Below are 15,795 nucleotides of genomic sequence, written 5' to 3' on the forward strand. Positions count from 1 at the left end.
TCTCAGCAGTAGCGCGCAGAACTTGAAGCAGTCTAGCAGGAGGTGCACCGGCGTGCGTGGCAGCCTGCGCCTGCATGCATTCGTTTCCCGCCCAAGGACCAGTGCAGCGGCTGCGTCCTTGCCACAACCGCGCCCAGGAATGCCCCACCCCCGGAATGCCCGGCCACGCCCCTTGTCGTGCCCCGCCCAGCCCCATTGGCGCTACGCCACAGTTTGAATCCCACCACCATGGGAAACCTGTTACTAAAATTTTTGGATCCCACCACTGCACAGGGGGAAATGGCGCCTGAGGCAAAATGACACAAAGGACACCCTCCACTGTGGCACCCCACCCCCAATGCCCCCCACCCTGCCCCCCACTCCCCATACTCCCACACCCCCTACGTTGAGCCAAGGCCCAGCCACACCCCTCCTCCTTCCCAGAAGCGTGGGGGCGATTTTTCTGCCCCTCCACGTGACTCCCACAGGGGTGCCTGCGGTGTTTGTCCCTGGATGTCCCTGTGGCAAGTATGCCACTGATTCCGGCTGTGAAAGCCTTCAACAATACAATGACAATATTGTCTTTTAGGTATAAGATCAAAACAGTCTTCATACCCATGCTCATGACTAAGGTGTTCTTTTTTTAAGCTGCTTTATGAAAAACAGCTTGCACCTATCTTGTAATCAAGAAGCTAGTAGCATAAAGGAAACCATTACATTTTCGAATCACACTGAAACCTATTAAGGTTTGTGTACTTCTTAATGAACTATATTTATGTTTAAGGAAAAATGGCTGTTTTATATTCAGAATAAAGGATCCCCTTAAACCACACAATCACCCCTACGCATTGTCATTTTGTCATTTGACCAAATATGACTAAGCCATCCTGTTCTATGGATTAAATTAAGAGGTGTAAGGCAAGACCTTTGGTAGCTGCAAAAATCATTATGGAACAATAAGGAAGTAAAGGAGGCAGCAGAATTCAGGTAATTTCAGAACATTATAGAGAGGTGCCATTACAAAGGTTATAAATAAGGGGTTTTCAAAAATGGACCAAACATGACATATATATCTATATCTATAGATATACACACACACATAGACATATATTTTAACTGTCCAATTATCAACTAACATCTGCAGAAAAATATAAACGCTCTCTTTAATAATAATATCACAAAGTAATGGTAGAATTTCTATTTTCCATGTATAGTCTTGTTTTAATTATTTCCCCACCTAAAATGTACCTCATTTATTTATTCTCTGCTTTTTACAGTCTGTCAGTCACAAACACATTTGGTCCTTTTGGACTCGATCAATGAAAGTTAGTTGGGATACAAACTCTTACTGACATGGTTATTCAGATGGGAGGTCCCACGGATTAACTCAATTTATTCCAAAATAAACGTGCATAGGTAAATACACATGTATTTTATAAAGCCAAAGCCAAAGGCCATTCCAGTGCAAGAAAAACAACTGCCCAAGCCATGATAAGTAAAAGAACAATCAAAGCACAATCAAATTTAAGAAGAGTGTGCCTTTGAGTCACAACTGACTCACAGCCACCCTATCCAAAGGGCATTCTGGGGAAGAGATAAGCACAGCAGTCTTCCCTGGTACCGTGTTTCCCCGAATATCAGACAGTGTCTTATATTAATTTTTGCTCCCAAAGATGCGCTATGTCTTATTTTCAGGGGATGTCTTATTTTTCTGTGTTCTGTTCGTCGGGCATGCTTCCAAACAAAAACTTCGCTATGTTAGGTTTTTAGATAGTATAGTAGTAGAGGCACTTTGATTTGTAAAATGGTTCAAAAATGTACACTAGTTTATTATCGTTAGAGAGAATAGATCTATGAAACTGTGGAACTGTTCTCTTCTTTTTTTGTTTTTTTTTGGACTCTCGGTGGATACAGAGGAAGTTCTTACTTTTTAATTATGTTATATTAACGGCAGTAACTGATAAAATGCTGCATGATTGTGCAAAGGTTTTTGTAGATGTATGACGAGATGCAGAATTATGTAACCATACTTTTCTATGTATAATTTCAAGTTGAAATAAAAGCTTTAAATAAAACAAACAAACAAAAACTTTGCTATGTCTTACTTTCGGGGGATGCCTTATATATTTCGCACTTCTGCAAAACCTCTACTATGTCTTATTTTTTGGGGATGTCTTATATTCGGGGAAACAGGGTAGTTTCAATCCAAATACTAAATGTGGCTAACTGCTTTGTTCCCAAACTCTGACAAGCTCAGGCTACGATGGACTACTCAGACTAGCCAAGAAACCAATGTTAAAATTTCCAGGGTCAAAGCAACATCAATAGCAGCACGTTCAATAAATATCGATCAAAAATGTTGTGTGAATTTTCTTAGCAGCCAGGGCATAAAGACATCACTGAAGTGCTGGTCAGCATCAGGAAGAAGACAGATTACATTATCCACCACTGAGCCTGAAGCAAGCCTGGCTATAATAGCTGCAAGAAATTTCGACCCGGGACCTGAGTAAAGACAGCAGGACATCAAGTTCCAGGTTTCCCAAATGGTAGCTGGCTAACAGTAGTTGGCATTGTTCAAAATCAGATGACAGTAAAGGCTTTCTAAATTCATGGAAGGTACAGCTGGACATCCAAAGCTCTGTTGTGGTCCTGTTTGATCAATTTAATCCAAGGAAAGAACCTGGAGTTGATGGTAATTCACCTGTCATCAACAACATCTACATTAAACATCTGGTCATGAGTGTTATGATCATCCAAAGACAGACTCTGGGAGTCAACAGATATTTGACAGTAACAAAAAATCCTAGCATAACCATTGACCTAGGGGGTATCCTTCCGTAACTGCCATCTTGACTGGCAACTAGTTGCAGAATTCCTCAGCAGCGTATTAAGGCAACACCGGCACAAGTTCTGACAAAGGGCAACCAACTTCCGCCCGCCATGAGGCACCTGGTATACCCTGAGGCAGTGTCAAAATTATCTGTTAAAAAAGCCGTTTGATACTATCTCCAAACTCATGACTTAGCGGTTATCCCAGTTCCAAATCTCAACCCCACACAGACATTGTGCAAAATTTTTAATTTGGAACAGTTTCAAGGTGGGACCTATCAGGATACCGCCTTTTGAACAACAGAACTCAAGAACTGCCCAGTTGTCCTTGAGACTGCAACCTTTGTTATCACTTGATGGTCCTCAGGGTTTCCGGTTACCTGAGGAACTTGAATCTATTACCCTGGTTTATTGGGGCTATTATTGGTGTGTTCCCAGAATTTAAAGAACCTTCTCTCCAAAACCCATCATTTTAGTCTTCGTGAGTACATAATTATTTTCTTTGCAGACGAGGCAAAAGCCTACGAACATCCTTATGAGGCCAAACTGAGTAACAGATAATAGAATCATGTCATCAGCATATAGGAGAATAGATCTTTTCTATTGATCAAAGGAGGGTGGAAACAGCTCTGGACAAGATAATCTTGCTACTCTATTGCTGAGGTATAAACTGAAAAGCAATGGAGCCAGAACACATTCCTGTTTTACTCCTCTGAGAACTGTAATTTCCTCATTTAAGGATCCAGCGCTACACCCTGATATTTTAGATGATAAACTGCTGTAGAGTTCATGCATCAAGCATAGTAACCATTTGGCAATGTTTGTAACAACCAGCTTGGACCAAAACTGGTCATACCCATTGCTTGAAAACAACTTTTAAGGCTACCAAATCTGCAAACAGATATTTAGTAGTGGTCAGCCTAGACCCCAGTGAAAACACTGAACATTTGCTTTACATCTGGTGACATAGCCTCTGGCGTACAAAACATCAGCAATTTTAGGCTCATTCCACACATGCAGGATACTGCACTTTCAAACTGCTTTCAATGCTCTTTGAAGCTGTGCGGAATGGCAAAATCCATTTGCAAACAGTTGTGAAAGTGGTTTGAAAATGCATTATTTTGCGTGTGCGGAAGGGGCCTTAGATTCCTCCCCAAAATGTAGTCTTCAAGGTGCCACAAACATCCCTGTTGTTTCAGCTGCCACAGACTAATATCCTTCTGACATTAATATGCAAGTTGATTGTAGATAATATGCTCTATTAATTCCAAAACTACAGCTTCATAACACTAACACTTGAGGCAACCACACAAAGTTTATCACTGAATTATGACTATCAAACATCTCCTTAAGGAAGTTGACACATAGAAGCCATGCCCCATTTAGTGAAGAAATATACTCCAAGGGGAGGTTGCTAGTCTACAAACCAAGAAACATTCCAAATGAACCCTTAAATCAATCTGCAAGCAGAGGTTTTAGTTACAAAGACCAAAATCAGAAAGCTGTCATCTTACATACCACCATCCAAATCTTGTCTCTTATTAGGCCTGAGAGTTCTGCTATCTAGGTTCTGCTTTTCAAGGAACTGATGTTAAGCATTTTATACTGCAGCTCTGTTAACACCTTTCCCCTAGGGAAAGAAGTCTTCCTTCCTTTGATTTGATATACAAATTAAAACGACTCATTGCTTTACTAACCCCAAACCAGTTCAGCATGACTGCACATATTTAGATTGCCTTGACACCAGATTACATTCATTTTCTCTGTAATTAAGAGATTTAATATATGTTGCCTAACACCTTGGAAGAGAGAGCTTCTGCAGCTTGCAATTCTATGACATTCCTGATGTAAAAGGAACTAATGGTTGATATTTCAATTCTTTTTACAGGGAAATATAACATTAGTTTTGCAAACATTCTCCTTGTCCTCGGCAATTTCCAGTCACAGTGGTTTTTGCCCTGTGCCACATAAAGGCATAAAGGTACATTTTGCAACATAAAGCACTGGCACACTTTTTATCACATTGGCAGAAAACAGGAGAAAAAGAGTAGCACTATGAAATTTTTATAGCATAATAATAAGCAACACCGGGTAAACAAAGAAGAAAAAAAGTTGGTTTTTTATACCTTGCTTTTCTCTACCTTAAGGAGCCTCAAAGCGGTTTACAATCATCTTCCCTAACAGGCACCTTGTGAGGTAGGTGGAGCTGGGAGAGCTCTGAAAGAACTGTGACTGGCCCAAGGTCACACGGTAGGCTTCATGTGGAGTAGTAGGGAATCAAACCCAGTTAGCTAGATCTGAGTCCACCATTCTTATACCATACTGGCATAGTAATGAGAATCATACTCAGCATCAAACAACTGCTTCAGCCAAGGACACCTTAGACTGAACTTTTTCTCTGTCTCACACAATGCTAGAACTTAATGTCACCCAATGAAGTTAATGAGGAATAGACTCACAATGGACAAAAGGGAGCACTTCTTTACTCAGTAAGTGATTTACAATGTGGAATTCGCTACCACAAGATGTAGCATTGGCCACACACGTACACAACTTTAAGTTTATCCCCCTTTATCAAAGGGGCTTTGATAAATTCATGGATGACAGGTCCATGAATGGCTAGCCCTTCGGGGATTGGGCGGTATAGAAATTGAAATAATAAATAAAATAAATTAAAAAATAATGATAAGCTAGTAGGACTAAAGGAGACTTCCACCTCTGAATATCAATGCCAGAGGGAAACATGAGAGAAAGCCTTGGACTCTAAGCCCTATTTATGGTCAACTGTGTGAGACAGAAAGTTGGACTCATCTTAGATTTTTTTTTAATTGCCTCGATAAAGCATTGATAAAATGTGCAAAGTTCTGTGGAGTCACACAAATTTACAGCAACCCTGCAGTGTTTTCAAGGCAAGAGGTATTCCAAGGTGATTTGCCATTGCCTGCCTCTTCATAGCAATCCTGGACTTCCTCGGTGGTCTCCCATCCAAGTACTAACCAGGACTTAACCTGCTTAGCTTCTGAGATTTGACCAGCTCAAGCAGTAGTGAATGATCCTTCCTACTTAGTATTTTTAAGGCACTTCTATTACCATGTGAACACACTGTAAAATAGCATGTGTGAAAAGTGCTATTTAGCACACGAGGGAATACATTTCTTTTTCTTTATTTAATTATTCAATTTATAAACGCTCTCACGCAATGAGTGGGGCTCAGAGTGGTGATTTAATCTTGCTTTGCTTTTCTCTGTTAACAACAATCCCTGTCGTCTGCTAAATTTAAACTTGTTTTAAATTTGTTTTCAATTAAATTAAAACAAACAAATTTAAAATTGTTTTAAATTTACACAGCAAACGTGTATGTTCAGGACCGACTTAACAGTTAAGGCATTACTGCAATTATGTACTTCAGAACTTTAGCATTTGTTTGGATAACACCAAGGCCCACCTGTCCCAGCATTCTTTGCAATAATCTCTGCAGCCAGTGGGCATGAGGGGGTGCCCAAGAAACTGGACTGAGGTCACCGGGGACCGTGGTCTCACTGCTACTCATGAAACAGCAGAATTCTGCTTTCTATTCCAGAATTCTGAAACAGCAGAATTGGGGTTGGTTTCAAGAGAACTGCATTCAAATGTCCACTCAGGAAGCTCTTTGGACAGCTCTTTTGACAGCCACGAGAAAGGTATTATCCTCAGCATAAACTATTCCGGCAGAGCTTTTGTAAGGATAAAACGGCACACCATTTTGAGGTTTTGTAAGGATAAAACAGCACACCATTTTGAGAAGGAGCGAGATACAGGTTTGGATACCATTGGCAATTAAGCAAAAAGTAGTGCAACTTACCATACATTTTCACAGCATGCCCTCGAAAAAGGCTAACATCAGCAGACCAGCGCCTGACATATCTTCCTGCTAAGGCCGAACACTTCCTCTTTACTTAGTCTGCAACTGAACAACAACAACAACAAAACAGTGAGACTATCGCACAGAAAATGAAGTTTGCCTCCAGGGGGGAAAGCATTTCTTCCACAGAACATACCGTGTAGGCAGAACCTCAACACTGAGCTGAAGCAAAAACTAAAACGTAACTAACTGGTCATTACGTAATCCGGTTTTTTTAAAAAATATGTTGAGGTGCAAAAGGTACAAGCTGTACTGCAAGATGTCACATGAAATATGCACTTCAGACCTAGACATACATAAACACTTTAACTCACAAACTATCTTGAGGTGAGCTAAAGATAAGCTTGTGAACAGTCACATCCTCATGCCGGAATGATAAAGTTCATGGCGTAGCTTTTCCAGAATTAAATTTACGAAGATAAGAGGTGGGATGTGGCTGTGTGGTTGCATCTATTCAAGGGACATTGCACTATCTTGAAATAAAAGAACTGCTTACAACATTCTCATAGCTTATTTTTGTAAGCCCAGAAGTGTGACCAAGAAGTTAGAAGTTTTTCTGGACAGAGACTGAGATTCTGCAATCTGGTCAAGATCGGAAACTTGAGAGTCACTGCCGTTCGCATTCCTCCACCAAGAAGACAACAATCATGTCCCAAAGCAAAAAGATAATACAAATGGATTTTGGGCAAACATTCTATTGTTATTCCCTCTAATAGTAAACTATATGGCTGACTGTCAATTACCTATGAGGTGAATGACAGCTGCCTATAAACAGAAGTTTCTGCATGTTTGAGGAATTTCCAAAGTATTACAGAAAAATATACATTTGTAATGTCCTGCTGAAGTTTTTCACAGCTAAAATCATCTGCCTCGGAGTGTGGTGGAGTCTCCTTCTTTGGAGGTTTTTAAACAGGCTGGATGGTCATCTATCAGGAGTGCTTTGATTGTGTGTTCCTGCATGGCAGGAGGTCGGACTTGAAGGCCCTTGTGGTCTCTTCCAACTGTGATTCCGGATGCATGGCTGTGTTCTGGTAGTTTTTGCTCCTAACTTTTCGCCCTCCTCTATGGCTGGAATCTGAACATGCAGGCGAAGCATTAAGACCACGGCCATCCAGTCTGGAAACCCCACAACAGCCAATTCATTTGTAAACTTTTAAAAGAGGGTGAAACGGTCTCCCAAAAACTGAGTACGCTCAGTGCTCTTGAAAGATGGAGAGTCAGTTCACAGGGAAAATTAGTATACTCAAGTCTTGAAGAGGTTACAGTATCCACTCTGGATGAAACTAAGGATGTAGGATACTTGTTGTGAGACTTGCTACCCCAGTCTCTCACACAGCACAAAGAGGGGGGAGGGAATAATCCCTTCTGTGCAATACCACTCAGGTTCTGAAACTAGCTGAGCAGCTTGCTGCTCACTGAGACCCCAACCTTAGCAGTCAAGACAATCTGGCTAGATCTCAAGGCAGCTGAGATTCAGGAACAGGTAAGCAAGAAACAGCTCTTCCCGTCTGAGCCTAGAAGATTCACACCAGCTGCTACTTAGAGGAGGAAGTCCTCCTAACCCCTTCCTCTGTACAATCCCTTGCACTCCTCCAATTTGCTTCCTCTAAAAACAAGTGCATGCCTATCAGCAGGGTAAAACAGCAGACACTATCCACAGACAAGGGAAGGATTTCTGCACACTCGGGGCAGAAAACAACCCAGCAAGCACAGCATGTTGACAGATGTTGAGCATCCTTTCAAGATAGGAGGCGAAAAAGAAGACGAAACAGGAGACCCTAAAAACTTGCAGCGTCCCGGCATCTTAGAAGCACATGCAAACCCCACACTCTTTTACTTTAGAGGACTGTTTATCGGCATTTTGTTGTTCATCAGCAGATCACTGTCATCTGCAAGTACAGAGATTTACACCAGACAGCAAAAGGAATATCTGAAGTACAGTCAGAAGTTTGACAAGACAGAGAGCTATAAAAGTGAGGGAAGAAGAGAGATCAGCAAGAGATGAACTATCAGCCTCCAGCCCTAGACTGACAACTACACACCCAAACAGCATTTTAACAACATCCTTGACCTTTCGTTGCTCTCCATGCACCCTTGCCCCCCCAAAAAATAGTTATTAACAAGTGGAGCAATCCCGCTTTAAGCGATCTTGGCAGCAGCGTGGAGCCAGCAGATTGCAAGGTTACTGACAGTGCAATCCCAGCCAGTGACTCCAGGTTAAGCCCGCGGATTTGTGCATAGGATTGCTCCCTCCAACCCACTTGCCCCCTTTGGAACCGACCGAAGGAGAAGAACGAGAGCCGAGGCCAGCCGTGCAAAGCCCGGTCCCCGCCGCACCACTGCAAACTCCCGGCTGCAGCCTGGCTCAGCACTTGCAGCTCATCCTTCCCTGCACTTTAGACCTTAACACGGAGGGGGGAGGTTTGCATCCGTGCGTCTCCCCCCACCAGTTTTGGATGCTTGACAGGAACTTCATCGAGACGCCTCAAACGGGTCCCCCAGCATGCCCACCTCCTCCCCCCCTGCCCGTTTACCTGCTGCAGGAAGGGCCCCCCACCCCGGGGCAAGGCGGCGGCGGCGGCGGCGTTCTCCGTGAGGGGAATCCCCCCCGGAGAGGGCCCTTGTTTTGCAACCGCTGACAGAGCCCGCGAGCGCCCGGCTCTCCCCGCCGGGTTTCCTCTACAGAGGAGGCGGCTACACCGCGTTGTAGTGCCGAGAGAGAGAGCGAGAGGCAGCGGCCGGTACAAACCGGTTGCAACTCGGCGCGTGTGTGTGTGTTTTTATGGCGAGGAGGAGGAGGAGGCGTTGCTGAGGCTCGAGCGCCCCTCAGTCCTCCGGCTGCCGCTAAAGAGCCTCGAGGAGCGGCTTTTTTGACAGACGGGCCGGTCGTTGAACGTCTTAGTCCGGCCCAGACTGGCCGGGGAGGCCTGGGGCGCTCGTCGGCCTTGCTTTCTGGGAGATAAATTAGACAGGTGGGCCTCGCAAGGGACCGTCGGCGGGTGGTAGTTGCTGCAGACCGAGCAGCCTCCAAAGCGGCCCTCTCCGAGGACTTCTTGCTTGCAAACCGCCCGCCCTGCTGCCCCTCAGCTCGTCCTTAAGCTGCACAGGGGATACTGGGCGGGAGCCGTGGTGCTGCAGCAGCAAACGTTTGTGACTGTGTCTATGCTGGCAATGCCAGTGGTTGTTGCAACAGCAGAATCGTAAGAGTTGGGAGAAACTGCAAGGGACACACCATCACTGTACACTGTACACTGTATACTGCACGGGTCAAAAAAAGGGCTGTGAAAATATTTACTGACCCCTCGCATCCTGGACATAAACTGTTTCAACTCTTACCCTCTAAACGTCGCTACAGAGCACTGCACACCAAGACAACTAGACATAAGAGCAGTTTTTTTCCCGAATGCCATCACTCTGCTAAACAAATAATTCCCTCGATAATGTCAAACTATTTATTATATATTTATTATATAATTACTGCACTACTTTTTTCATCATTCCTATTACCCATCTCCTCCCACTTATGACTGTATGACTATAGCCTGTGCTGGCATTTCATTTCATTTTATTTTACATTTTATTTTATTTTATTTTATGATTTTACATTTTATGTTTTCATTACTACTGATTGTTTCCTGATTGCTTACTAGACCTATATGACAATCATTAAGTGCTGTACCTTATGATTCTTGACAAATGTATTTTTCTTTTATGTACACTGAGAGCATATGCACCGGAGACAAATTCCTTGTGTGTCCAATCACACTTGGCCAATAAAGATTCTATTCTATTCTATTCTATCACAGCACCCTTGATGACAGATGGCCGTCCCCAGCCTCTGTTTTCAAAACCCCCAAAGAAGGAGACTCCGCCACCCTCCGCATTCTGCTGTCAAACAGCTGTGGGAGGTTGTGCTGCAGCAAAAGGTTGTTGTGGCTGGATTGGCCTGTCTGTGCTGGAGATGCCAATGGATGCAACAGCAGAAGCATAAGAGTTGGAAGGGCCAATGAGTCCACAAGGGCCAATGAGTCCAAACCCCTTCCACATCACAGGAATTAAGGACATGGCACCCCCCCCCCCCTCTGGAAATCCATGTAAAAGTTTAGGTCCTCCCTTCGTACCAGAAAAGAATTCTAATTTTTTTAAATTTTGTTTTCACTTCAGAAATTGTGTATATTTGTGGTATTAATAGATAAAATCTGTTGAGATTATACAATGCTATGCATATATTTTATGCACTTCTGAGTTTCCAAACTTTTTTCTGCGTTGTCTGTTGCCTTCCCATGTGGTTTGCAACTTCTGCAAAACTCCCCCGAAGAACCATATTTAATTTCTTATGCCCCCTGTCCCCTGCGATATATCAAAACCACAATGGGGAAAGGACATGATGTAGAAGGGGCAGCTATATTGCTTTGGGCTGCCAGTCTCCAGGTTGGCTCCAAGATCTGAAATTTCAGTTGATCTCCAGAAGACAGAGGTCAGTTCCCCTGAAGAGTGGATTCTATGGCATTATTCTTTCCCATTTCCAAACATCTTTCTCCCCGGGTTTCACCTTCAAAAAAATCCAGGAATTTTCCTGTTCAGAATTGGCAACCCATTGCATACAGTTTCCTCATACTCTGTTTTCTAACCTCAGACTTCTACAGTTCCCCTGTTTTCTTCCATGAATGCAAGCACCCATTCCTGATAAAATTTTGCATTTCCTCAGGCTTTGGGTGTTCAAAGCCTTTATCACAATCATAAGAACATAAGAACTAGCCTGCTGGATCAGACCAGAGTCCATCTAGTCCAGCACTCTGCTACTCGCAGTGGCCCACCAGGTGCCTTTGGGAGCTCACATGCAGGATGTGAAAGCAATGGTCTGCTGCTGCTGCTGCTGCTCCTGAGCACCTGGTCTGCTAAGGCATTTGCAATCTTAGATCAAAGAGGATCAAGATTGGTAGCCATAGATCGACTTCTCCTCCATAAATCTGTCCAAGCCCTTTTTAAAGCTATCCAGGTTAGTGGCCATCACCACCTCCTCCTGTGGCAACATATTCAAAACACCAATCACATGTTGTGTGAAGAAGTGTTTCCTTTTATTAGTCCTATTAGTTCTTTATTAATCCTTAAAAGTTGGCCAGTGATGACCACATATTACAGATTGGAAAGCTAAGAGACTAACAGGGCATTGATGGCTGAGCTGGGATTTGAACTGGGGACCTTCAAAACCTCACATTCTAATTATCCCCACCTTCACTCTTAGTGGTTTTAATTTTCTCCATCCCTGCTGATACGCCCCCTGCCTCTAATTTGCTTTTCCCCCTTTTATGATGATGACTGTATTTAGCTATCAAACGTAGTTTAGTCTGTGGAGGTGGAATTCACCAAAGGTTACCAGGTCCCCCTGGTCACCGGTGAGGGCAGGGATCAGCCCTGGATTAACCATGAAGCATAATAAGCACGTGCTTAGGGCACTAAGGGGATAGAAGGCACCACAGAAAGTGAAAAAAGGACACCATCACCACACAAAAAAATTACTGTGGCTTTAAAAAGGGTGTGTGATAAAGGAGCACCTCCACCACCAAAAAAAAGTTAGTTCAACTTCAGGTGAACTAGGGTCCCACAATAAAGGCAGAAATGCAGCCTATATCCTTAACTAAAATGCATAAAGATCAACATATCTCTATCCCATCTTAGGCCCCTTCTGCATGGAGGCGGAAGGGGTTGGGTCAGCGTAACCTACGCCGACCCAACGACGCTGGGACCGTCCGCATGGACAGTCCCGGAACCGGCTGGAGCGACGGCGCAGAGCTGCGCCGTCGTCCAGGTGACTTACCAGTCCCGCAGCCCTCCGGCACGTTGCCGAGGCCAGGGGACACGCCGAGGCCAGGGGACAGGGCAAAGGGGGCGTGTCCCCAGGCCTCGGCGACGCACCGGAGGGCCGCGGGACTGGTGAGTCGCCCGGTGGGGGGGGGGAGGTGCTTGGAAGCTGCTGCCGTTCGGACGGCAGCGGCTCCAAGCCGGTGTTCCTGAAAAACCATGCTGGGGAAGCGTGGTTTGGGAACACCGGCTTTGCGCCAGTCGGGCGGCGCGAGGGCGGCGCGGCTGTGATGCAGCTGCGCCCCCTGTGCGAATGGCGGCCTGGGGACGGCGTTTTTGCCGTCTCCAGGCCGCCATATTCCGCCCGTGCGGAAGGGGCCTTAGTGTCGCTACTAAGGGAATACAAATTCTGGCAGCTAAAGTTAGTGACCATAAGCATTCATGTTGTAACAACCACCAAGGGCAGTCAGTTTTCTTTTATATATATATACACATATTATCACAGTATCTGTACAGGCAGGTAGGTAAGGATGTGCCTATTGCAACTAGATCTAGTAGACTACAGTATCAGTAGGCTGTAGGCCTATATACACAGTAAAAATGTACATATATATGGATGATCTATAATATATACATATATTCGCATTTCCTAACGCACAGTAATTATATATATTGAGTAATTTAACACATGGTCATTTTATTCTGTTATTGTAGTGGGGAGCCTTTATTTAAGCTGAATATAAATTGTGAAATCTGGCCTGCAAGTAAACTGAAATATGAATCTTGCAAATGGAAGGGGCAGGGCAACAAGTTTGGACTCTGTTTATGGCATCAGTTGGATTTAATCCAGCCCTGGCTGGGGGGGCAGGATTGCCAGATCCAGGTGGGGTCAGGAAACTCCTGGAGATTTGGGCATGGAACCTGGGGAAGACAAGAACCTCAGTGGGGCACAGTGCCATCCATGGGGTCTATCGCTTTGCTCCTGGGAAACTGCTACTTACAGTCTGGGGATGAACTAATTCCAGGTGATCCCAGGTCCCACTGGGCGGCTGGCATCATTAATATTCACCATCTGTATCATATTTAATTTTGGTTTTTTTAATTATATGCCAATGAAAGCCTTTTGTTGTTGTTGACCAAAAGCCTTTTGTTGTTGTTGACTTTTTTTTTGGCAACTTTGGATGCATCAGACTTATCCTAGAACTTACCCACAAGTAAACAATTCCATCAAATTTTATCTGGTCAGCTTTTGAGATAGCTTGCAACATACAACACCTATCGGTTACCTGGAGTTATGCATACAACTCTGCATAATTCTGGTTTGCTGAGTCAGTATCATGGTGTAGCTTATGCAACACACTTTTCTAAGACTTCTGTTCCTTTTCGGTACACGGCTGAACAACTTATAAAAATAGCAGAGCTGCACCACTGACTTCAACTGGGGTAGCCCTGTTAGTCTGTCAAAACAGAAACAAAACAGAGCCATGTGGCACCTTAAAGACTAACACATGTAATATTTAAGGATATTTTGTGAGCTAGTGGGAATTAGCTGCTAATGAAATAAGATGCCAGTAGCCAGAATTTTCATTGAGTTCACAATGACCCTAAGATTCGTGGGTAGACATCATGCCTGGTGATGTCACAATGAATCTATTAATAGGCTTGTTGCCACATACCACAAGGTATGCACCACATGGCATCTATGTAAAGTCACAATCTTGTGATTTTGTAAAAATGGCCTGTTTACCAGATTCACAAATTTAAAAAAACCACATTGAAAAATGAACTGCTTGCCAAATATAAAATGTAGCTGAGCCTTTCATGCTGATTATCACTTGTCATATCCAATTTACGTAGACGGTGGTTACCACAAGGCAACATCCGCAGATGTGTTAAAAGAAGCCGCAGATCAGCCATATGATGTGCTTATGACCATCCTGTGAGTCCTTTGCTGATTTAATTATCATACCTTTTCTCTGCTCTCAAAGGCATGCAACTGCAAGATGGGGAGCTGTATGCAGGGCGAGATAGCAGTCAGTTCTGTCATTGCTAAAGCAGGAGATTCCTAAATTGCACCTGCCTGCAAACGACTTCCTCCAACCTAGAAATTATCCTCTTACATCAGGTAGATAGGAGCGTATGGTTATTTTGGACTCCGGAAACTGAACTGTTTTGCACATGCAGACAGGTTGCAGTTTCAGCATTCAGAGAGTTGGTTATGTTTTGGCACTGATTTATTCAGATCTTCCTGAAGATGTGGTTTTTGCTGTAATGAGAGGTGATGAGGCTTAAGGTTGCTTAGGTATCATGGTCCCTCCCACAAAGACCCTTGGTATGCATAGGTTCTGAAGTTAGAACACAGGTGTCAAACTCGCAGCCTTCCAGATGTTATGGACTACAGTTTCCATCATCCCCTGCCAGCATGATGCTGGCAGGGGATAATGGGGACTGTAGTCCATAACCTCTGGAGGGCCGCGAGTTTGACACCTATGAGTTAGAACTTGCCTGAGCATTATGCCTTTTCAGTCCTTTAGTTCTTCCTAATCTGAGATTTATTGGGCGGCGGGGGAGAGAAACAGTGATGACAGAAGATTAACAGTAATTCTATACTGGTAAATCAAAGATAGTCTGCATATGCTCTACGTGGAGTTTGGGGTGGGGCGCAATTGTGCTTGCCCGGGCCGGTTTAGATAGCTATACCCATTTCCCTTTCTTTTCACATTTGAGAACCTCAGTGGGTCAAGGCAGACTCTCGGATCTTGCTATGCTGAAGGAAGAGAGAGAAGAAACTGTAAAAAAAACCTGACTTTGATCACATCATTGACCAATTTGCATCAGTGAAAGTGAGGAAGGCGCGGTTATAATTTTTATTTATTTTATTTTTATTTGGTTTATACCAGCCTTTCCCGTCATGGACTCATGTAGTGCTATCATTTGTTAATTAAACGATTATTGAGCTTGACTTGCATTTTTAAGCTGATATCATAAAAAATAGGTGTCAGATATTTTGACAGTCAGTGCTTGCCCAGGCCCTGTTTTCTGTAGATACGCCCCTGTGAGTACAATAACTCCCATGGGTGGCACATCAGAGAAAACTCCACTACATGGAACATAGCCATTACGTGATAGCGATTTGCTGACCCCCACATGGGCTGTATCCTATGAAGCTCTTCTTAACTCACAGATGTTACGCTCTTTGAGCACTAAAGGAAATCACTGCAAAAGGTGGAGACGTCTTTCAGTGATTCCTTTTCCTTTGTTTAAAACAAATGCCATTCTTTCTC

The 15,795-nt window shown here is 43.8% G+C and overlaps 2 protein-coding genes across 3 annotated transcripts in view; both read right to left on the reverse strand.

Annotated features, from left to right (window-relative positions):
* Nucleotides 1-9,473, reverse strand: part of SLC16A9 (solute carrier family 16 member 9) — a 33,939-nt gene extending 24,466 nt beyond the window's left edge. For both annotated transcript variants that reach the window (XM_048507067.1, XM_048507066.1), the window contains exons 1-2: nt 9,244-9,473; nt 6,650-6,754 (exon numbers count right to left, since the gene is read on the reverse strand). The gene's annotated coding sequence lies outside the window, so the exon portion shown is untranslated. The remainder of the gene's footprint in view (nt 1-6,649; nt 6,755-9,243) is intronic.
* The window catches only part of CCDC6 (coiled-coil domain containing 6), a 91,604-nt gene continuing 84,351 nt past the window's right edge, over nt 8,543-15,795 (reverse strand). Inside the window, exon 10 of the mRNA XM_048506868.1 lies at nt 8,543-8,598. Within this exon, the coding sequence (XP_048362825.1) occupies nt 8,543-8,598 (56 nt within the window). The remainder of the gene's footprint in view (nt 8,599-15,795) is intronic.

Source organism: Sphaerodactylus townsendi, linkage group LG08, assembly GCF_021028975.2.
Source record: "Sphaerodactylus townsendi isolate TG3544 linkage group LG08, MPM_Stown_v2.3, whole genome shotgun sequence".
Taxonomy (NCBI): domain Eukaryota; kingdom Metazoa; phylum Chordata; class Lepidosauria; order Squamata; family Sphaerodactylidae; genus Sphaerodactylus; species Sphaerodactylus townsendi.